The 23644-nt window shown below is 36.1% G+C and overlaps 1 protein-coding gene and 1 non-coding gene across 4 annotated transcripts; one reads left to right on the top strand and one right to left on the bottom strand.

Annotated features, from left to right (window-relative positions):
* Nucleotides 1-2498: 2498 nt before the first annotated feature.
* On the bottom strand, nucleotides 2499-5616 carry LOC130935208 (B2 protein). 3 transcript variants are annotated; one of them, XM_057864823.1, is made up of 6 exons: nucleotides 5475-5616; nucleotides 3958-4568; nucleotides 3780-3880; nucleotides 3203-3286; nucleotides 2988-3098; nucleotides 2499-2906 (listed from the first exon to the last, which is right to left on the bottom strand). In XM_057864823.1, the coding sequence occupies exons 2-6, from the start codon at nucleotides 4517-4519 to the stop codon at nucleotides 2859-2861; spliced, it is 906 nt and encodes a 301-aa protein (XP_057720806.1). In that variant the 5' UTR covers nucleotides 4520-4568; nucleotides 5475-5616; the 3' UTR covers nucleotides 2499-2858. The 3 variants fall into 3 exon arrangements, with proteins under 3 accessions (XP_057720806.1, XP_057720807.1, XP_057720808.1); XM_057864824.1 differs by having other exon boundaries at nucleotides 3958-4530; nucleotides 5475-5578; XM_057864825.1 differs by having other exon boundaries at nucleotides 3958-4544; nucleotides 5475-5559.
* An 11452-nt stretch (nucleotides 5617-17068) lies between these two features.
* Nucleotides 17069-17172, top strand: LOC130938098 (small nucleolar RNA R71). Its single transcript, XR_009069278.1, has one exon. It is a non-coding gene; the product is annotated as a small nucleolar RNA R71 (small nucleolar RNA).
* Nucleotides 17173-23644: the final 6472 nt, after the last annotated feature.

Raw genomic sequence — 23644 nt, 5'->3', positions numbered from 1 at the left:
TTTTTCATATATCATTTAAATACAACTGCTTTTATAAAAAATTTAAGATTTTAGTTTTAATTATATAATTTTTTTTAATAATTTAACATTGGTAAATTTTGTAATATATAAGTATGTTATTATAAAAAAAATAATTATATGATTGATTAGACACATTTTTTTCATAAAAAAACATGTTGTAACAGCCCAGACCACCCGCTAGCATGATATTGTCCGCTTTGGCACACAAGGCCTCACGGTTTTGCCTTTGATGATAGGGATGCTAGCCGAAGCCCCCACACTCACTCGTCAAAACGCGTCATGCTAGGAAGAGGTATCCACACCCTTATAAGGCATGCTTCGTTCCCCTTCCCAACCGATGTGGGACCTTACAATCCACCCCCCCTAAGGGAGCCCAGCGCCCTCGCTGGCACATCGATCCGGGTTCTGCCTCTGATACCATCTATAACAGCCCAGACCACCCGCTAGCACGATATTGTCCGCTTTGGCACACAAGGTCTCACGATTTTGCCTTTTACGATAAGGATGATAGCCGAAACCCCACACACTCACTCGTCAAAACGCGTCATGCTAGGGAGAGGTATCCACACCCTTATAAGGCATGCTTCGTTCCCCTCTCCAACCGATGTGGGACCTTTACAATCCACCCCCCTAAGGGAGCCCAGCGCCCTCACTTTAACAAGAAATTAATAATTAAAATAAATATTTTTTTTCTTATGAAATACACGTTTTCGTTATGTATAAATGAGCTAGATTGAAGGAACTTCAAGCACCCTCATTACCACCTTTGACCTCTGCAGTCTAGACGAAAGAGGTCGGAGATGGTAATGAGGGAAGCTTGAAATGCCTTCACGTCAACTCCAAGACGGCGGCTATTAGAGGTATCCGCAAGAAAAAAAAAATATTTTATAAAAGTACTGAAAGAGGTCGGAGATGGTAGTGAAGGTATTTGAAAAGCCTTCACGTCAACTCCAAGTCGGCGATTTGGGTATTCGTTAGAGAAAAAATATTTTATAAAAACACTTTTATTTGAAAAATATGTGAAAAAATAGAATTGAAATTGATGCATTAAAAAATATTGAGAATTTTGAATTTATAGAAAAAAAATGAGAAAAAATTGGTGAAGGGACTAGTCTGGTGCACGACATTCAATTTCAGGGACTAAAATGAGTCACGTAATGCAAAGTGAGGGACTAATTTAGTGCATATACAACGATGGCATAATGGATGTCACGTGGACGAATACTGCTGCGACACGTGGCACAATCGAACACGTGGCCAAATAATATTATGACACGTGGCACAACCATCCACGTCAGCATGCCACATGTCACTAGTCACCACATCATCATACCATTACACGTGGTCAAATCATGAAGTGACACGTGTCACTTACAGTCCACGTCATCATGCCATGTCATCACGTCGTTAATGAAAAATAGGTCAGGGACTAATATGATGCATTTTTGTCAATCTCAAAGACGTAATTGGTGCAATTGAAATCTCAAGGACGATTTTAGTGCAAAACGCCAATCTCAGGGACTATTTTGGAGTTTAATTCAACTTTAATGGATTATGTTTTTCAAACCCAGAAAATAAAACACTTCGTTCTATCGACCCCTCAAGATAAATTGGAAAAAGAAACCAGCCTCAAAAAATAAGGAAGTTAGAAATAAATAAATTATGTTTCAAGTTCTGTTTTTTCAAACATAAGCACTTCTGCACTTGGTGGCAACTGATTCAATTTTCATCACAAGTCATGGGTGGATGCTTGTTTCAGTTTTGGGTTATGTTTAGGATTAAGGATTGGTCAAATCTATCCCAAAATTATATTCTAATTATATACAACAAAAAGCAATCACCAAATTTAGTAAATTTTATAAAATATATATTATAAATAAATTAAATATATATTTATATATAAATACATAATAATTGATTTGGTAATTAATTTTTATGTATGCACTATTCTTTTTATACTCTATAGCAAAAATACATTTTTTATAATAAAATTAATGATACCTTTAAATATATTTATATAGATATTATATAATATTTATTAAATTTAATTAAAGTCATTTTATTTTAGTATTTAAAATTTATAAAATTATACTAACTATATATGATCAAATTGAATCCAAATTATTTCAAATTAATTTAAAATCAAATTCAAAACTTCACAATAAACCAACAAAATACTAAAATCAAATCCAGATCACCGGACCGAGCACACACACCCCCTCTGTCATGTTATATTCCTTTGGAAAATGTGATTTGTTTAATCATATTGACACGGAAAGCCAACCCATGCCATTCCATGTCCTTCATCGATATTCTATAATTGAAACAAGAATGGTATGCCTTTTTGGCTTTTTCTGTCTAATTTGGTGGAATGTCGGTGCTTTGTGTTTAGCAGCTTCTAAATGAACTCTCTTCTTTTATATTAAAAAAATTATTAAAAAGAAAAATCCATTTCTCATTTTGAGAGGACATCAAACTGACAGTAAGTAAAGATTCACTTCAAGCAACTTAATATTTGATAATCTTACAAAAAACACCACTTTTTTCTTCTTTGGTTTTAACAGAAATATATAACACTTTACTTGGTACAGACAGCCATCTCTATGATTTCATAGCAGGTCTGTACTTAATCATACATTTAAAATGTCATGCAAAAGCTTAAGCTACAACGCATCTTCATGTGGACACCACATCATTTATTCAGCAGCTTCTCAACACTCAACACGTAACTGGCTTTCCAAGCTTACGCTTCATGGAAAATCTGTGAAAAAGCACACAGCTGTCACACCAAGCCTTACCATCCTTTTTTCTTTTTTGTTGCATATTCGGTTGTTTGCTTATGCAGCCGAACCAGCTTGTTCACATAGATCCATCAAATCCAGAGTCTAAAAATCAATTCAGAATTCCACACCATTAGAGAGAGAGCATACATATATTGGTAAATGAGAACAGAAATACTGTCATACCTCTGGAACTGACAGCTCAAGACGAAACTTTGGACCATCATAGTGATGCAACACTGGCCTGAATGCGTCTTCCTCCAATGCCTTACAGACTTTCCTGACACGGATTCTCACCTACATATGAAGATTTGGAAGAAAATTGACTATCCCTTCAGTATCTTAGAGAAAGACAAGCTAAATATATGTCTTTCTAAATATATGGACTCTTCCATTTCTACCTGAGCTGGGAACCTTGACTCGCCTTTGCACTTTTTGTCCTCCCATGCAGTTGGATCTATGTTAGAGCCACCAAAACTTGCTGCCTGCAACCAAGAATTATCTTAATGACTAAATAAACTAAATCTCACTTAGGCTATCATTAACTTTTTCTTCTCTATTTTCCACCATTACACTCTAGCTATTTAAAAGAAGCAAGAGAAGAAGCAAGAGACGACAGACCTCTTCAAAAACACAAGATTCCCAAAACAGAACATACCCCACTAGATGAAGAATAACAAAATTATTGGAGAGCGAATTCAAACAGAGTCATTATCATGCCCTCGTACTCGGAAAAAGTAGTAGATACCCCAAAACGACCTATGAAACTGCAGCTAAACATAAATCCCCAAACAGTGTACCTCTCTAATTCTATAAATGGCACAAAAACCAAAATGAAATCTGCTGGTAGTGCACTCTTGTTCTTTGACCACACAAATCAGCACACAACAGTTCTCAGGTTTTGTGGCTTTTCCAATGAATGTAGCCTCTTTCACACAACATATTCAAGCATACTCTGAAAAATTAAGAATAGCCCACCTCAAAAATGCCATGCAGTTGGTGAGTAGTATAGTTATACAGAAAAAGAGGTAATCCTGGTGTTATGGCCCGAACAGAATCTCGATATCTTGGAGGCAAACCTACAAAATAAATGCAAGCATCAGTCCTCAAGTATTTGAATAAGAGAATATAATCAAATAGCCATAATATTGCTTACCAAATAGCTGACGTTTGAGGTCTTCCTGCATTGTGTCATTATTACAGACAAAGATGTATCCCCCAAGCACTTCATTCCGTGGGAGTGTCTCTGCTGCAGGTAGGGTCTTAAACCTTTTGTCAGCTGCATTTGAATTGTTGTTTTCATTGTTATTGATATTGCTGTTATTGTTGGACTCTTTGTTGTGCGGAATATTAGCACTATACTTGTTGCTGTTCAAGTTTCCCACCAAGTTTGCATTGCTTTTGTGGTACACAGCATTAATATTGTAAGCACTGTTCCGTAGCGAGCTTTTGCTCACATTTTCAGTAACTTTCGGGTCCAGATTTAGCATGCTTAAGTTAAGTGTGTCAAACTTGTTCTCCTCCTGGAACCCAAATTTATCTCTTGGCTTTGGTTCAATAGGGCCCTTTGAGAGATCTAAGTTATTCACTCGTTCTCCCTTTGATCTTGTCTGCTCAGCCAATTTAGAAGCAACCATCAACCATTTGTGATCCTCAGATGACTTTGAGTGACCACGAAGTTCATCACCCAATTGCCAGAAGCTATGCATGCCCTCCATCTTGTGAAACCCTAACAACACAAACCTTATTCAAGCAGCACACCAAACACTTGAAAATAAATAAATAAATACAGTGAGAACAGGAAATAGCAGTAAACAATCAGAAAAAGAATACAATTGTTGCAGATTGATATTTGAAGTCCATCTACTTATGTATTAAATAATAAAAAAAAGTGAGGAAGTAAAATCCACCAAACTAGTATAATCAAGAGAAATGGTACAAGACACCACAGATATTATATAACATTTCACAAAAAGCAGAAACTGACCCACTGGTACTAGTGCCATCTAATCTATTTCCAACAATAGACAAGCAATAATTCTAACTTTAAATGTTAAATTGAATAAACATCGTCTTCAGAGCTTGCAATCAGCTCGCAAATTCAATCAAGAGACCAATCATATCAATTCTGAAGCCATCTTAAATATGTTAAGGAAAAAGAAAAGAAACATCGAATCAACCGGTCAAATTTTCAGATTGATAACCACAACTCTGGTAACATGAGATCCATTTCTCATGGCTGAGTAGCTTTGAAGAAACTCCATCACAATAATAAAGTTACCATAACGATCGCAGCACCACAATAAACAAAACACAGAAACGGAACAAGCAAAAGAGAAAAAAAATCAAATCTACGAAAAAAATCCGCACTTCCGCAAATTAAGTGAAAGAACTATGATCAGAAAAAAGGAACCAAAGATCTCAAAGATGTATTTTACAATTATGAGAACAATTTACTGAGGTAGAGCCAAAAAGTCAGAACTCAAGAAAAGTTTAGTGAGTAACATTACAAGGACTGAAAGATGGAAGAAATGAATATTAGCCTTGCATATCTAGATTTGGATAACGAAAACTGTTGACCCGATCAGGGAAATTTCAAAGAAGGATGGATGAGGATGAAGCCCTAGATTTGAGGATCCAAAGCGCAGAGAGAGAAAGAGAAAGAGAGAGTACCTTTTACGACTTCGCTGAGAACCTCGAAGACGCGAGTGAGAGAGAGAATGAGAGAAGGGAAAGAAGCTTATAAGTTCTACGTATTTTGGATTTACAAAAGTGCCCATGCATTTTTGAGACAATTGCGCATATTGCCACTGTGATTTTGATTTATAGTTTTATACACATTTTTGTATTTTTGACACCTATGCGTTTGGAGTGGCGACGGACGACGACTTGACGAGGTTCATTGAATGTGCACTATTCACGTGGCACTCGCGCTCAGAAACTGCCGGAGATATTATTATCGCCAATAAATTGAGTTGGAAGTTGGAACTGGACTTTTTTTAATTAAATAAATTAAATTCATTATTTATAGTTTTATACATACATTAATATTTAAAATTATTTATATTTTTGCGTAATATACAAACGACATAAGGGTTACGTATTACTTATTTTATTTGTAACGTAAATGATATTTTAATGATCAAAATTTTATCATAAAAAATTTATTTATTTTAGTTGCAAACTAAATTCTTTACTTTTTCTCTTCTTTCACGAATTATAATAGCCTACTTATATTTGTGAGCTTGTATAAGAAGTATTTATAAATTTGATTAATTAATATATTATTATTAATGTTATTATTAGTATTAAAAATAGTTATTAATCGTTTATATATTATAAATTATGATAATAGTACATAGAGTCATAATTATTTATGTACATAGATAAATTATAATTGCTATATACAATAGATATAAATAAAATTTTTGTTTACTATTTAAATATACTAATCAAGTGTGTATTTTAATTATTAAAAGATCTTTTTGTTTAAGAGAGTTGAGAATATTTTATTATTGCTAATTAAGAAATTTTTAAGTTTCATTGTATCCTGTGAGAGTATTGTCATCAACCCTATAGCAACTAAGTGTGGACAAATATCTCTTTAAAGAAAACGATCTAATCATGCCTTGAAACCATCTTCATATATATTCAACAATTTTAGAGAAATATTTCTTGAAGATGGTACAAGATCAAAATACCACGTTCAAGGTCATGAATCAAGAGTTTGTCAAGTTGGATCGCTTTGATATAACAAACTTCAACCGTTAGAAAGACAAGATGATGTTTCTTCTTTCGATTCTTAATCTTGCATATGTGATTGACGCGAAAACTACCCCAATTATCGATGTTGCTGAAAATTCCACACTGGAAGAGAAAGAAAAAATTGTTCAATTGAAGAAGAAATGAGATGAAAATATTTTTGCATGTCGAGGTCATATTCTCAATACTTTATCCTACCGACTCTATGATCTCTACATTTCAATTCAATCACCATTGGAGGATTGGAAGTCTTTGGGAAAAAAGTACAATATTAAACGACAAGGAACAGAAAAGTTTATTATGTTGAAATATTTTGAATTTATTATGAATGATATTATGCCTGTTATGGATCAAATTCATGAAATACAAATCTTTGTAAATAGATTTCGTGATCTATAAATAATGATCCTTGAATTATTACAAGTTGGAGCAATTATTTCAAAATTGCCTTCATCTTGAAATGGTTATAGGAACAAACTTTTACATCTTGGTAGGATTTCACAATTGAGAAATTACTAAGGTATATACATATAGAGAAGGAAACTTCAAAACGTGATACTGTGTATTTTTCTCAAAGTTTTAAAGTGAATCATATTGGTGAAAACAACACCAACAAGAAGGAAAAAAAAGTTTTCAAAAAGATTCAAAGTAAGCAAAAAGAGATAAAAAGTGTTATCATTGTCACAAGAAAGGACATTACATTAAAAAATATAAACTTCTAAAAAAGAAAGTACCAAAGATCAACTCAGTGCGTGGAAGAGAATGATCTAATTACTATAGTTGCAAAAAAAAGTCTAAAATATGCATATTGGCATGGTTACAGAACACATAACAACAAAAAAAATTGTACCTTAGTGGATATGGTTAATTCAATGTTACTAAATGTAAAATTGTTTTACAATTTGTGGGATGAAGCGTTATTGACATCATGTCATATCCATAATAGGATACCTTAAGACATAGAAAGGTTTTTCTTTATAAATTCGGAAAGAAAAAAAATCTAATTTGAATTATCTAAAAGTGTAGGGGTGTTTAGCCTTTTATCGAGTTTCTGATCAAAAGAAAATCAAATTGGGGCCAAGAGTCAAAAAAGGAACTTTCATAGGATATGCTCAAAATTTTAAAGCATATAGAATATTAGACTTAGTGTCTAATATAGTTATTAAATCAAGAAAGATAAAATTTATTGAAAATAAATTTATCAATGATTCAACTTCTAGTTCAGAATATTCCCAAAATGGTACTAATATTTTACAAGAAATAAATAATCAAAATAATAACGTCTAAGTGACAAAGAATTGATTGAACCAAGAAAAAAATTGAGAATGAGATAAAAAAAAAGGACTTGGGTCCAGATTTTATTTCTTCTCAAGCTATCGCCTTTTTTATAGAAGGAACTAGAGATTTTGTGACAAACAAGATTGAGTAAAGTATCGTTTTTATCCCCAACGTTTATGATAAGTCCCAAAAGTATTCCTAACATTTAAATCATCTTATTTAAGTCCCTAACTTTTTAAAATTGGCTCAATGTTGTCCTGTCGTTAATGATCTATTAACAGAATTGACGGTGGACAACATTGAGATGATTTTGAAACGTTAGCTAGGGACTTAAATAGGACGAAAATGTTGGGGACAAAAACGATACATAAAAATAAATTTTAATTTTATTTTTAAATAATATTATTTTTTACGGTACATAGTTATTCAATTATTTTTTTAACCACATCTAAGTAAATTAAACTTAATCACATTACTTTTATTCTAAATAAATTCAAATTTTTATAATTTTACTCTTAAAAATTTTTACTAATCATGAAATATTTGTAGAATGACTAGTACATAAACTTACAAAAAAGAAAAAAATTATACATATACAATAAAGTATAAATTGTACCTTGAAACCATCTTCATATATCCAACAGTATATCCAAATATTGATATAAAAGACAATAAAAAAAGTTTTATTTAAACGTATTTATCCTACTTATTTTGATAAATGTGACACTTTTCAAAAGAAATTTGAAATGTGGGATATAGATTTTTAATAGCCTTTGACAACTAATAATTTCGATATCACATTTTATATTTTACAATTTATAATAATACTCCAAATTGGTCCTCAAAAATTTGGCCATCCGATAAATTTATCCTTAAAAAAAATTAATTAGGTCCTCTAGTCCCTAAGAATTTTAGATATATACTAAATATGTCTCCCTCCCAAGTTTAGCCGGTTAACAAAACACTCTTTCTCCTACGTGGAGGTTGTAAGTGTGATGTGTCAGGTAAAATGTTACGCATCACTCGCATGACACATTAGTTTCTACACACGTGACTAAAACCATGTCGTTTTTGACAACTCCAAATGACGTCATTTTGAATAGAAAAAATTAGTCCTCAACCTTTCTCTTGGACCTTCTATGAAATTAGGATTTCTCTTAAACTCTCTTCCAACGTAAACCATAACTGATTTTTTCCCTGTGCTTTTTATCGAAATCAACGTAGATTGAGGGAAGTTAATTGGTAATGGCAAGTAAAGGCAGCACATCGACAAGTAGGCGTCATGGAGGGAGACCTTCCAACGATGGGTTGAGCGTTGAAAGTACCACTGTTGGGAGTAAGAGGTGTTTTAGAAAAGTAGAATACCCTAAGTGCAAGTGCAGGATGTATGCTATAGTCTTCCAGTCTCAGACAATGGAGAACCCTAATAGATTATTCTTTGGGTGTCCTTATGGTGCATGAAATTGTGATCATCAATGGCGCCATCAACATGGTACGCTCAATTGCAATCTCAACTCTTTATCACAACTTCGCACAACTAACCAGCAAGTGCACTGGGTCGTCCAAGTAATAAACCTTACGCGAGTAAGGGTCGATCCCACGGAGATTGTTGGTATGAAGCAAGCTATGGTCATCTTGTAAATCTCAGTCAGGCGGATTCAAATGGTTATGGAGGATTGATAATTAAAAGATGAATAAAACATAAAATAAAGATAGAGATACTTATATAATTCATTGGTGAGAATTTCAGATAAGCGTATGGAGATGCTTTGTCCCTTCCATCTCTCTGCTTTCCTACTATCTTCATCCAATCCTTCTTACTCCTTTCCATGGCAAGCTGTATGTTGGGCATCACCGTTGTCAGTGGCTACAGTCTCGTCCTCTCAGTGAAAATGTTTAACGCGCTCTGTCACAGCACGGCTAATCATCTGTCGGTTCTCAATCAGGTTGGAATAGAATCCAGTGATTCTTTTGCGTTTGTCACTAACGCCCAGCCTTTAGGAGTTTGAAGCTCGTCATAGTCATTCAATCCTTGAATCCTACTCAGAATACCACAGACAAGGTTTAGACCTTCCGGATTCTCTTGAATGCTGTCATCAATTCTAGCTTATACCACGAAGATTCTGATTAAGGAATCCAAGAGATATCCACTCAATCTAAGGTAGAACGGAGGTGGTTGTCAGGCACACGTTCATAGGTGAGAATGATGATGAGTGTCACAGATCATCACATTCATCAAGTTGAGGAACAAGTGATATCTTAGAACAAGAATAAGCCGAATTGAATAGAAGAACAATAGTAATTGCATTAATACTCGAGGTACAGCAGAGCTCCACACCTTAATCTATGGTATGTAGAAACTCCACCGTTGAAAATACATAAGAACAAGGTCTAGGCATGGCCGAATGGGCAGCCTCCCAAAGATGGTTCAATCATCAAAACATGATCAAAAGATAGCTACCAAGATAAGAATACAATAGTAAAAGGTCCTATTTGTAGAGAACTAGTAGCTTAGGGTTTACAAAGATGAGTAAATGACATAAAAATCTACTTTTGGGCCCACTTGGTGTGTGCTTGGGCTGAGCATTGAAGCTTTCATGTGTAGAGACTTTTCTTGGAGTTAAACGCCAGCTTTTGTGCCAGTTTGGGCGTTTAACTCCCATTCTTGTGCCAGTTCCGGCGTTAAACGCCAGAATTCTTGAGCTGACTTGGAACGCCTGTTTGGGCCATCAAATCTCGGGAAAAGTATGGACTATTATACATTGCTGGAAAGTCCAGGATGTCTACTTTTCAACACAATTGAGAGCGCGCCAATTGGACTTCTGTAGCTCCAGAAAATCCACTTCGAGTGCAGGGAGGTCAGAATCCAACAGCATCTGCAGTCCTTTTCAGCCTCTGAATCAGATTTTTGCTCAGGTCCCTCAATTTCAGCCAGAAAATACCTGAAATCACAGAAAAACACACAAACTCATAGTAAGGTCCAGAAAAGTAAATTTTAACTAAAAACTAATAAAAATATAATAAAAACTAACTAAAACATACTAAAAACAATGCCAAAAAGCGTATAAATTATCCGCTCATCACAACACCAAACTTAAATTGTTGCTTGTCCCCAAGCAACTGAAAATCAAATAAGATAAAAAGAAGAGAATATGAAATGAATTCCAAAAACATCTATGAAGATTAGTATTAATTAGATGAGCGGGGCTTTTAGCTTTTTGCCTCTGAACAGTTTTGGCATCTCACTTTATCCTTTGAAATTCAGAATGATTGGCTTCTATAGGAACTCAGAATCCAGATAGTGTTATTGATTCTCCTAGTTAAGTATGATGATTCTTGAACACAGCTACTTTATGAGTCTTGGCCGTGGCCCAAAGCACTCTGTCTTCCAGTATTACCACCGGATACATACATGCCACAGACACATAACTGGGTGAACCTTTTCAGATTGTGACTCAGCTTTGCTAGAGTCCCCAATTAGAGGTGTCTAGGGTTCTTAAGCACACTCTTTTTGCCTTGAATCACAACTTTATTTCTTTCTCTTCCTTTTCGTTTTTTTTTTTTTTTGCTATTCACTACTTTTTCTTGCTTCAAGAATCATTTTTATGATTTTTCAGATCCTCAGTAACATGTCTTCTTTTTCATCATTCTTTCAAGAGCCAACATTCATGAACAACAAATTCAAAAGACATATGCACTGTTCAAGCATACATTCAGAAGTCAAAAGTATTGCCACCACATCAAAATAATTAATCTGTTATAAAATTCAAAATTCATGCAATTCTTCTCTTTTTCAATTAAGAACATTTTTCATTTAAGAAAGGTGATGGATTCATAGGACATTCATAACTTTAAGGCATAGACATTAAGACACTAATGATCATAAGACACAAACATAGATAAACATAAGCATGAACATTCGAAAAACAGGAAAATAAAGAACAAGGAAATTAAAGAACGGGTCTACCTTAGTGATGGCGGCTTGTTCTTCCTCTTGAAGATCTTATGGAGTGCTTGAGCTCCCCAATGTCTCTTCCTTGCCTTTGTTGCTCCTCTCTCATGATTCTTTGGTCTTCTCTAATTTCATGGAGGAGGATGGAATGTTCTTGGTGCTCCACCCTTAGTTGTCCCATGTTGGAACTCAATTCTCCTAGGGAGGTGTTGATTTGCTCCCAATAGTTTTGTGGAGAAAAGTGCATCCCTTGAGGTATCTCAGGGATTTCATGATGAGTGGGATCTCTTGTTTGCTCCATCCTTTTCTTAGTGATGGGCTTGTCCTCATCAATGAGGATATCTCCCTCTATGTCAATTCCAACTGAATAACAGAGGTGACAAATAAGATGAGGAAAGGCTAACCTTGCTAAGGTAGAGGACTTGTCCGCCACCTTATAAAGTTCTTGGGCTATAACCTTATGAACTTCTACTTCCTCTCCAATCATGATGCTATGAATCATGATGGCCCGGTCTATAGTAACTTCAGATCGGTTGCTAGTGGGAATGATTGAGCGTTGAATAAACTCCAACCATCCCCTAGCCACGGGCTTAAGGTCATGCCTTCTCAGTTGAACCGGCTTCCCTCTTGAATCTCTCTTCCATTGAGCGCCCTCTTCACAAATGTCTATGAGGACTTGGTCCAACCTTTGATCAAAGTTGACCCTTCTAGTGTAAGGGTGTTCATCTCCTTGCATCATGGGCAAGTTGAATGCCAACCTTATATTTTCTGGACTAAAATCTAAGTATTTCCCCCGAACCATTGTAAGCTAATTCTTTGGGTTCGGGTTCACACTTTGATCATGGTTCTTGGTGATCCATGCATTGGCATAGAACTCTTGAACCATTAAGATTCTGACTTGTTGAATGGGGTTGGTAAGAACTTCCCAACCTCTTCTTCGGATCTCATGTCGGATCTCCAGATATTCACTCTTTTTGAGTTTGAAAGGGACCTCGGGGATCACTTTCTTCATGGCCACAACTTCATAGAAGTGGTCTTGATGCACCCTTGAGATGAATCTCTCCATCTCCCATGACTCGGAGGTGGAAGCTTTTGCCTTTCCTTTCCTCTTTCTAGAGGTTTCTCTAGCCTTAGATGCCATAAATGGTTATGGAAAAACAAAAAGCAATGCTTTTACCACACCAAACTTAGAAGGTTTGCTCGTCCTCGAGCAAAAGAAGGAAGAAGAGAGCAGAAGAAGAAGAAATAGAGGAGATGGAGGTGGCTTTGTGGTTCGGCCAAGGGGGAGAAGTAATGTTTAGGTTGTGTGATAATGAAGGAGTGAAGATGGGTTTATATAGGAATGGAGAGGGGGTGTATGGTTCGGCCATTATAGGTGGTTTTGGGAGGAAAAGTGGTTTGAATTTGAATGGTGAGGTAGGTGGGGTTTTATGAAGGATGGATGTGAGTGGTGAAGAGAATAGTGGGATTTGATAGGTGAGGGGTTTTTTGGGGAAGAGGTGTTGAGGTGATTGGTGAATAGGTGAAGAAGAGAGAGAGTGGTGGGGTAGGTGGGGATCCTGTGGGGTCCACAGATCCTGAGGTGTCAAGGATAATTCATCCCTGCACCAAGTGGCAAGCAAAATTGCTCTTTCTGCCAATCCTGGCATTAAACGCCAGGCTGGTGCCCATTTCTGGCGTTTAACACCAGCTTGATGCCCATTCCTGGCGTTAAACGCCATTCTGGTGCCCCTTTCTGGCGTTAAACACCCATAATGGTGCCAGACTGGGCGTTAAACGCCCATTTGCTGCCCTTACTGGCGTTTAAACGCCAGCAAGGTTTTCCTCCAGGGTGTGCTATTTTTCTTTCTGTTTTTCATTCTGTTTTTGCTTTTTCAATTGATTTTGTGACTTCCCATGATCATTGATGAACGGATTTTTGACGGTTTAGAATTTCACAAATGAAATCTCGTTGAAGTATAGTCTCTAAACCAACAATAATCCTTTCATGCAAAAATTTGTTTGTCACAAGTACAAACCCCTAAAATCTATAAACCGAAGTATTTAAACCTCGGGTCGTTCTCCCTATGATTTACAATAAAGTGTCTTGTTATTGGTTAGAAATGTGTTTTGGGGTTTTGGATAAGAAGCATGAAAAGTAAATGGCAATGAAAATAAACTAACAACTATAAAAGGCTCTTGGCAAGGTATGAAAATTAGAAGTCCTATCCTAGTTATCCTTCTCAATTGTGATGATAATTGTTCATTGCTACCACTTAGTTAACCCTTACTAAATAAAGGAAAGTCAAGTGGATGAATTGACTTGAGCCACAAGTCCTAGCCAACTCCCAAGGAAAGACTAGCTTTAGTGCACTCCAAACCAATTAGCAATCTCTCCAATTACCAATCAACAAAGGAATTAGATAACTCAAGTATCACTAATTACTCTACCTAGGCCAAGAGGAACAAAATCTATACTATATCTAGAAGAGGCATTTCAGCAAACACATAAAAGGCAATAAAAGTAAACAATATAAATTGCAAGAATTAAAGAGAGATCTAACTACAAAGGCAAGAGATCAACAATAGAAAAGCAAAGAAGAACAATTATTATGAATTACCTCTTATTGAATTGAAAGAAAATAAAATGAACAATAGTAGATCTACAACAAAGCATAAGAACAACATAAAGGAAATTTCAACAAAGGAATGGAAGAAGAATGAATGTAACTACAAGGAATTGAGAAGATAGAAGTAGAAGAAGATAAATTAAAATCTTGATCTAAGAACTAAACCTAATTCTAATCCTAATCCTAGAGAGAAGTGAGAGCTTCTCTCTCTAGAAACTACTTCTAAAACTAAACTAAGCTAATTGGTTAAAAGTATGTTGATTCCTCTTCAATACTTGGCTTAAATAGCATCAGAAATGAGTTGGATTGGGCCCACAAGGCTTCTAAAATCGATGGCCACGTGTTGCATTAAGTGGGTCATGTGCCACCATCGGTGCGTCCGCGTATCGTGCGTGTACGCACCCCTATGCGCGATGCAACTATGGCAAATCTTATATCGTTTCGAAGCTCCGGATGTTAGCTTTTCAACCCAACTTGAACTGCATCATTTGGACCTCTGTAGCTCAAGTTATGGTCATTTAAGTGCGAAGAGGTCGGCTTGACAGCTTTCCGGTTCTTTCATCTCTTCATGAGTTCTCCAACTTTTCATGCTTTCTTTCTTCATTCCCTTGATCCAATTTTTGCCTCCTAAACCTTAAATAACTTAACAAACATATCAAGGCATCTAATGGAATCAAGGTGAATTAAATTTATTTATTTTAAGACCTAAAAAGCATGTTTTCACTCTTAAGCATAATTAAAGGAGAATATACAAAACCATGCTAATTCATTGCATAAATGTGGGTAAAAGGTTATAAAATCCCCTAAATCAAGCATAAGATAAGCCCTACAAATGGGGTTTATCAACCATCAACCTATAGAAAACATAAAATAACAAAGGAAAATAGATAAATATAACATTGGGTTGCCTCCCAACAAGCGCTTCTTTAATGTCAGTAGCTTGACAGTGGGCTTTCATGGAGCCTCACGGATGTTCAGAGCAATGTTGGAACCTCCCAACACCAAACTTAGAGTTTGAATGTGGGGGTTCAACACCAAACTTAGAAGTTGGTTGTGGCCTCCCAACACCAAACTTAGAGTTTGACTGTGGGGGCTCTGTTTGACTCTGTTTTGAGAGAAACTCTTCATGCTTCCTCTCCATGGTTACAGAGGAGTATCCTTGAGTCTTAAACACAAAGGATTCTTCATTCATTTGAATGATCAATTCTCCTCTGTCAACATCAATCACAGCCTTTGCTGTGGTTAAGAAGGGTCTGCCAAGGATGATGGATTCATCCATGCACTTCCCAGTCTCTAGGACTATGAAATCAGCAGGGATGTAATGGTCTTCAACTTTCACCAAAACATCCTCTACAAGTCCATAAGCTTGTTTTCTTGAATTGTCTGCCATCTCTAGTGAGATTCTTGCAGCTTGCACCTCAAAGATCCCTAGCTTCTCCATTACAAAGAGAGGCATAAGGTTTATGCTTGACCCTAGGTCACACAGAGCCTTCTTAAAGGTCATGGTGCCTATGGTACAAGGTATTGAGAACTTCCCAGGGTCCTGTCTCTTTTGAGGTAATTTCTGCCTAGACAAGTCATCCAGTTCTTTGGTGAGCAAAGGGGGTTCATCCTCCCAAGTCTCATTACCAAATAACTTGTCATTTAGTTTCATGATTGCTCCAAGGTATTTAGCAACTTGCTCTTCAGTGACATCTTCATCCTCTTCAGAGGAAGAATACTCATCCGAGCTCATGAATGGCAGAAGTAAATCCAATGGAATCTCTATGGTCTCATTATGAGCCTCAGATTCCCATGGTTCCTCATTAGGGAACTCATTGGAGGCCAGTGGACGTCCATTGAGGTCTTCCTCAGTGGCGATCACTGCCTCTTCCTCCTCTCCAAGTTCGGCCATGTGGGTCATGTTAATGGCCTTGCATTCTCCTTTTGAATTCTCTTCTGTATTGCTTGGAAGAGTACTAGGAGGGAGTTCAGTAATTTTCTTGCTCAGCTGTCCCACTTGTGCCTCCAAATTCCTAATGGAGGACCTTGTTTCAGTCATGAAACTTTGAGTGGTTTTGATTAGATCAGAGACCATGGTTGCTAAGTCAGAGTGGCTCTGCTTAGAATTCTCTATCTGTTGCTGAGAAGATTATGGAAAAGGCTTGCCATTGCTAAACCTGTTTCTTCCACCATTATTGTTGTTGAAACCTTGTTGAGGTCTCTGTTGATCCTTCCATGAGAGATTTGGATGATTTCTCTATGAAGGATTATAGGTGTTTCCATAGGGTTCTCCCATGTAGTTCACCTCTTCCATTGAAGGGTTCTTAGGATCATAAGCTTCTTCTTCAGATGAAGCATCCTTAGTACTGCCTGGTGCAGCTTGCATTCCAGACAGACTTTGAGAGGTCATATTAACTTGCTGAGTCAATATTTTGTTTTGAGCCAATATGGCATTCAGAGTATCAATCTCAAGAACTCCTTTCTTCTGATTCGTCCCATTGTTCACAGGATTCCTTTCAGAAGTGTACATGAATTGGTTATTTGCAACCATTTCAATGAGTTCTTGAGCTTCTGTAGGCGTCTTCTTCAGATGAAGAGATCCTCCAGCAGAGCTATCCAATGACATCTTAGACAGTTCAGACAAACCATCATAGAAGATACCTATGACGCTCCATTCAGAAAGCATGTCAGATGGACACTTTCTGATTAATTGTTTGTATCTTTCCCAAGCTTCATAGAGGGATTCACCTTCCTTCTGTCTGAAGGTTTGGACTTCCACTCTAAACTTACTCAATTTTTGAGGTGGAAAGAACTTTGCCAAGAAGGCATTGACTAGCTTTTCCCAAGAGTTCAGGCTTTCTTTAGGTTGTGAGTCCAACCATATCCTAGCTCTGTCTCTTACAACAAAAGGGAATAGCATAAGTCTGTAGACCTCAGGGTCAACCCCATTAGTCTTCACAGTGTCACAGATTTGCAAGAACTCAGCTTAAAACTGATGAGGATCTTCCAATGGAAGTCCATGGAACTTGCAATTCTGTTGCATTAGAGAAACTAATTGAGGCTTAAGCTCAAAGTTGTTTGCTCCAATGGCAGGGATAGAGATGCTTCTCCCATAGAAGTCGGGAGTAGGTGCAGTAAAGTTACCCAGCACCTTCCTTCCTTTGTTAGCATTGTTGTTGTTTTCGGCTGCCATGTCTTCTTCTTGTTTGAAGATTTCTGTTAGGTCCTCTACAGAGAGTTGTGCTTTAGCTTCTCTTAGCTTTCGTTTCAAGGTCCTTTCAGGTTCAGGGTCAGCCTCAACAAGAATGCTTTTGTCTTTGCTCCTGCTCATATGAAAGAGAAGAGAACAAGAAAATATGGAATCCTCTAAGTCACAGTATAGAGATTCCTGGAGGTGTCAGAGGAAAAGAAAAATAGAAGGAAGAGGTAGAAGAATTTGAACTTATCAAGAAAGATGGAGTTCGAATTGTGCATTAAGGAGTAGTGTTAGTCCATAAATAGAAGGATGTGAGAAGAGGGGAAGAAATTTTCGAAAATAAATATAAAATATTTTAAAAACATTTTGAAAAAATGAAGAATGATTTTTGAAAAATATGATTGGGAAAGAAATAAAGTGATTTTTGAAAAAGATTTTGAAATTAGAAATAAAAAAGATATGATTGAAAACTATTTTAAAAAAAATTGTGATAAAAAGATATGATTGAAAAGATATAGTTTTAAAAAGATATGATTGAGAAGATATGATTTGAAAAACAATTTAAAAAGATTTGATTTTGAAAATTAATGACCTGCCTAACAAGAAAGATATGATTCAAACATTAAACCTTTCTCAACAGAAAAGGCAACATACTTGAAATGTTGAATCAAATCATTAATTGATAGCAAGTATTTTTGAAAATGGAAAGAAATTGATTTTGAAAATATATGATTGAAAAGATTTGATTTGAAAAAGATTTGATTTTGAAAAAATTTGAAAACTTGAAAAAAATTTGAGTTAAAAACAAAATCTTCCCTCTTGTGCCATCCTGGCGTTAAACGCCCAGAATGGTATCCATTATGGCGTTTAACGCCCAAAACACTATCCTTTTGGGCATTAAACGCCCAGCCAGGCACCCTGGCTGGCGTTTAAACGCCAGTTTTCCTTCCTCACTGGGCGTTTTGAACGCCCAGCTTTTTCTGTGTAATTTCTCTGCTGTATGTTCTGAATCTTCAATTCTCTGTATTATTGACTTGAAAAGACACAAATAAAAAATTTTTTGAATTTTTAATGATGAGGAATAATCAAAATGCAACTAAAATCAAATAAACAATGCATGCAAGACACCAACTTAGAAGTTTGTATACTACTGACACTAACAAATTGAGAATGCATATGAGAAACAACAAAACACTCAATACAAGAGAATGTAAAGATCAGAGCAAGGGAATCATCAAGAACAACTTGAAGATTAATGAAGACACATGAATGAATTCGAAAAATGCAAGAAGAATAGAAACATGCAATTGACACCAAACTTAAAATGAGACACTAGACTCAACAAGAAACATAAAATATTTTTTTGATTTTAAGATTTTATAATTTTTTTTTCGAAAATTGATTGAAAAAAGAAAATAAGGGTATCAAAATTCTTAATGAGAATCCCAGGAATCATGCAATGTTAGTCTAAAGCTTTAGTCTAAAGAAATTAGACATGGCTAGCCAAGCTTCAGCAGGACATTACATTCAAGAGCTAAATTGATGAGAATCAATTAGCTTTGGTGATGATAAGAACATCACTTTGAAACACTAGAATTCATTCTTAAGAACTCTGAAAAAAATACCTAAGCTAAGCAACAAGATGAACCGTCAGTTGTCCAAACTCAAACTATCCCCGGCAACGGCGCCAAAAACTTGGTGCATGAAATTGTGATCATCAATGGCGCCATCAACATGGTACGCTCAATTGCAATCTCAACTCTTTATCATAACTTCGCACAACTAACCAGCAAGTGCACTGGGTCGTCCAAGTAATAAACCTTACGCGAGTAAGGGTCGATCCCACGGAGATTGTTGGTATGAAGCAAGTTATGGTCATCTTGTAAATCTCAGTCAAGCGGATTCAAATGGTTATGGAGGATTGATAATTAAAAGATGAATAAAACATAAAATAAAGATAGAGATACTTATGTAATTCATTGGTGAGAATTTCAGATAAGCGTATGGAGATGCTTTGTCCCTTCCGTCTCTCTGCTTTCCTACTGTCTTCATCCAATCCTTCTTACTCATTTCCATGGCAAGCTGTATGTTGGGCATCACCATTGTCAGTGGCTACAGTCCCGTCCTCTCAGTGAAAATGTTCAACGCGCTCTGTCACAGCACGGCTAATCATCTGTCGATTCTCAATCAGGTTGGAATAGAATCCAGTGATTCTTTTGCGTCTGTCACTAACGCCCAGCCTTCAGGAGTTTGAAGCTCGTCACAGTCATTCAATCCTTGAATCCTACTCAGAATACCACAGACAAGGTTTAGACCTTCCGGATTCTATTGAATGCCGCCATCAATTCTAGCTTATACCACGAAGATTCTGATTAAGGAATCCAAGAGATATCCACTCAATCTAAGGTAGAACGGAGGTGGTTGTCAGGCACACGTTCATAGGTGAGAATGATGATGAGTGTCACGGATCATCACATTCATCAAGTTGAGGAACAAGTGATATCTTAGAACAATAATAAGCCGAATTGAATAGAAGAACAATAGTAATTGCATTAATACTCGAGGTACAGTAGAGCTCCACACCTTAATCTATAGTGTGTAGAAACTCCACCGTTGAAAATACATAAGAACAAGGTCTAGGCATGGCCGAATGGCCAGCCTCCCAAAGAGGGTTCAATCATCAAAACATGATCAAAAGATAGCTACCAAGATGAGAATACAATAGTAAAAGGTCCTATTTGTAGAGAACTAGTAGCCTAGGGTTTACAAAGATGAGTAAATGACATAAAAATCCACTTCCGGGCCCACTTGGTGTGTGCTTGGGCTGAGCATTGAAGCTTTCATGTGTAGAGACTTTTCTTGGAGTTAAACGCCAGCTTTTGTGCTAGTTTGGGCGTTTAACTCCCATTCTTGTGCTAGTTCCAACGTTAAACGCCAGAATTCTTGAGCTGACTTGGAATGCCTGTTTGAGCCATCAAATCTCGAGCAAAGTATGAACTATTATACATTGCTGGAAAGCCCAGGATGTCTACTTTCCAACGTAATTGAGAGCGCACCAATTGGGCTTCTGTAGCTCCAAAAAATCCACTTCGAGTGCAGGGAGGTCAGAATCCAACAGCATCTGCAGTCCATTTCAGCCTCTGAATCAGATTTTTGCTCAGGTCCCTCAATTTCAGCTAGAAAATACCTGAAATCATAGAAAAACACACAAACTCATAGTAAAGTCCAGAAAAGTGAATTTTAACTAAAAACTAATAAAAATATAATAAAAACTAACTAAAACATACTAAAAACATACTAAAAACAATGCTAAAAAGTGTATAAATTATCCGCTCATCACCTTACTTCAAGGTATAGGCTTTGTTCAGTGTGAAAATCTTAGTTTGGAAGGAGTTTGTTAAGAATTAGTTGGTGATTGTTGGATGTGTTATTCTGTTTGTAGAAAAATCAACCACATTGTGAAATTTTTTTTCGGTGGTTTGATGATATTTTTGGTTTTGTGAATGACAACGTAGCAGATCGAAGTGAATTGGCTTATTTGAATGGATATTTGGATGGTGCAAGTTTACATAGTGGTTTAGATGAAAAATTTAAGGTGTTAGAAGAGTTGGCTGATGAGCGGATATTTTATACGCTTTTTGGGGGTAATTTCATGTAGATTTTAGTATGTTTTAATTAGTTTTTAATAGAATTTTATTAGTTTTTAAGCAAAAATCATATTTCTGGACTTTACTATGAGTGTGTGTATTTTCATGTAATTTCAGGTATTTTCTGGCTGAAATTGAGGAAGCTGAGCAGAAATCTGACTTAGGCTGAAAAATGACTGCAGATGCTGTTGGATCCTGACCTCCCTGCACTCCAAATGGATTTTCTGGAGCTACAGGAGTCCAATTGGCGCGCTCTCAACGGTGTTGGAAAGTAGACATCCAGGGCTTTCCAGCAATATATAATAGTCCATACTTTGCGCGAAGATAGACGACGTAACTTGGCGTTGAACGCCAAGTTCATGCTGCTGTCTGGAGTTAAACGCCAGAAAAACGTCATGATCCGGAGTTGAACGCCCAAAACACGTCATAACCTGGAGTTTAACTCCAAGAAAGGCCTCTACTCGTGGATAGCTTTAGTCTCAACCCCAGCACACACCAAGTGGGCCCCAGAAGTGGATTTCTGCACCAATTATCTTAGTTTACTCATATTCTGTAAACCTAGGTTACTAGTTTACTATTTAAACAACTTTTAGAGAATTATTCTGTACCTCATGACATTTTCAGATCTGAATTACATACTTTTTGACGGCATGAGTCTCTAAACTCCATTGTTGGGGGTGAGGAGCTCTGCAGCGTCTCGATGATTTAATACAATTCCTTTGTTTTCCATTCAAACACGCGTGTTCTTATCTAAGATGTTTATTCGCGCTTAATTGTGAAGAAGGTAATGATCCGTGACACTCATCACCTTCCTCAATTCATGAACGTGTGTCTGACAACCACCTCCGTTCTACATCAGATTGAATGAATATCTCTTAGATTCCTTAATCAGAATCTTCGTGGTATAAGCCGGATTGATGGCAGCATTCATGAGAATCCGGAAAGTCTAAACCTTGTCTGTGGTATTCCGAGTAGGATTCTGGGATTGAATGACTGTGACGTGCTTCAAACTCCTGAGGGCTGGGCGTTAGTGACAGACGCAAAAGAATCAATGGATTCTATTCCAACCTGATTGAGAACCGACAGATGATTAGCCGTGCTGTGACAGAGCATAGGAACGTTTTCACTGAGAGGATGGGAAGTAGCCATTGACAACGGTGACACCCTACATAGAGCTTGCCATGGAAGGAGCCTTGCGTGTATTGAAGGATTTCAAGGAAGAGTTGAAGTCAAAGGACAAAGCATCTCCAAAACTCCAACATATTTCTCATTACTGCACAACAAGTAACATTGTTATTCTCTTTTATTTTTATAATCAAATCTAATAATTCCAACTTACAATTTTAAACACTTTGACTTCTTACAATTAAATCCAAATAACCTTGTTGACATCCTAACTAAGAATAATAAAATAAATATCGATTGCTTCAAACCAATAATCTCCGTGGGATCGACCCTTACTCACGTAAGGTATTACTTGGACGACCCAGTGCACTTGCTGGTTAGTTGTGCGAATCATAAATTCGTGCACCAAGTTTTTGGCGCCGTTGCCGGGGATTATTGAGTTTGGACAATTGAAGGCTTATTTTATTTCTTAGATTAGGAATAATTTATTTTTATTTTTATTTTTATTTTTATTGTTATAGAGTCATTAAATCTTGATAGGATAGTTTCTTTTCAAAAATTTCTTTTCAAAAATTTCTTTTCAAAATTTATTATTTTTCTTTTAATTAATTGCTAATTTTCGTGAGTTTAGTGTCTTGTTCTAAGTTTGGTGTCAATTGCATATCTCATATTTTATTTAAAAATTTCGACTTGTGTTCTTTGTTCTTCATTGATCTTCAAGTTGTTCTTGCTTATTTTTCTTGTTTAATCTTGAGTTTTTCTTGCTTTGTGTCTTTTCTTGTTTCACTTGTGTTCTTTTTAAAGCATTAATTGGAATATCTAGAACAAGTGTTACATTTATTCCCAATTGGCTAGAGTATTGGTTTATATTCTTGATAATTGGGTATACGCTTTGGAACCTTTTCAAAAATAATTTTTCTTGAATTAATCTTGTGCCAAACTTTAAGTTTGGTGTTTTCTTGTTAATCTTTCATAATTTTCGAAAATTTTATTAAAGTTTTCTAAAAATTTTAAGTTTGGTGTTCTTCCTTTTGTTCTTGGTGTTCTTGTGAATCTTCAAGGTGTTCTTGAGTTTTTCTTGTGTCTTGATCTTAAAATTTTTAAGTTTGGTGTTCCTTGGTGTTTTCCCTCCAAAAATTTTCGAAAATAAGGAGCATTGGATCTAAAAGTTTTAAGTCTTGTGTCTTTTGTGTGTTTTTCTCTTTCATCATAAAATTCAAAATTCAAAAAATTTTTATTTTCTAACTAATTTTGAACTACATTTTTCGAAAATTTTATATAAAAATTCAATT

The sequence above is a fragment of the Arachis stenosperma genome, chromosome 6, assembly GCF_014773155.1.
Source record: "Arachis stenosperma cultivar V10309 chromosome 6, arast.V10309.gnm1.PFL2, whole genome shotgun sequence".
NCBI lineage: Eukaryota > Viridiplantae > Streptophyta > Magnoliopsida > Fabales > Fabaceae > Arachis > Arachis stenosperma.
The sequence above is the reverse complement of the archived record's forward strand: the minus strand, read 5'-3'. Positions and strand labels throughout refer to the sequence as shown.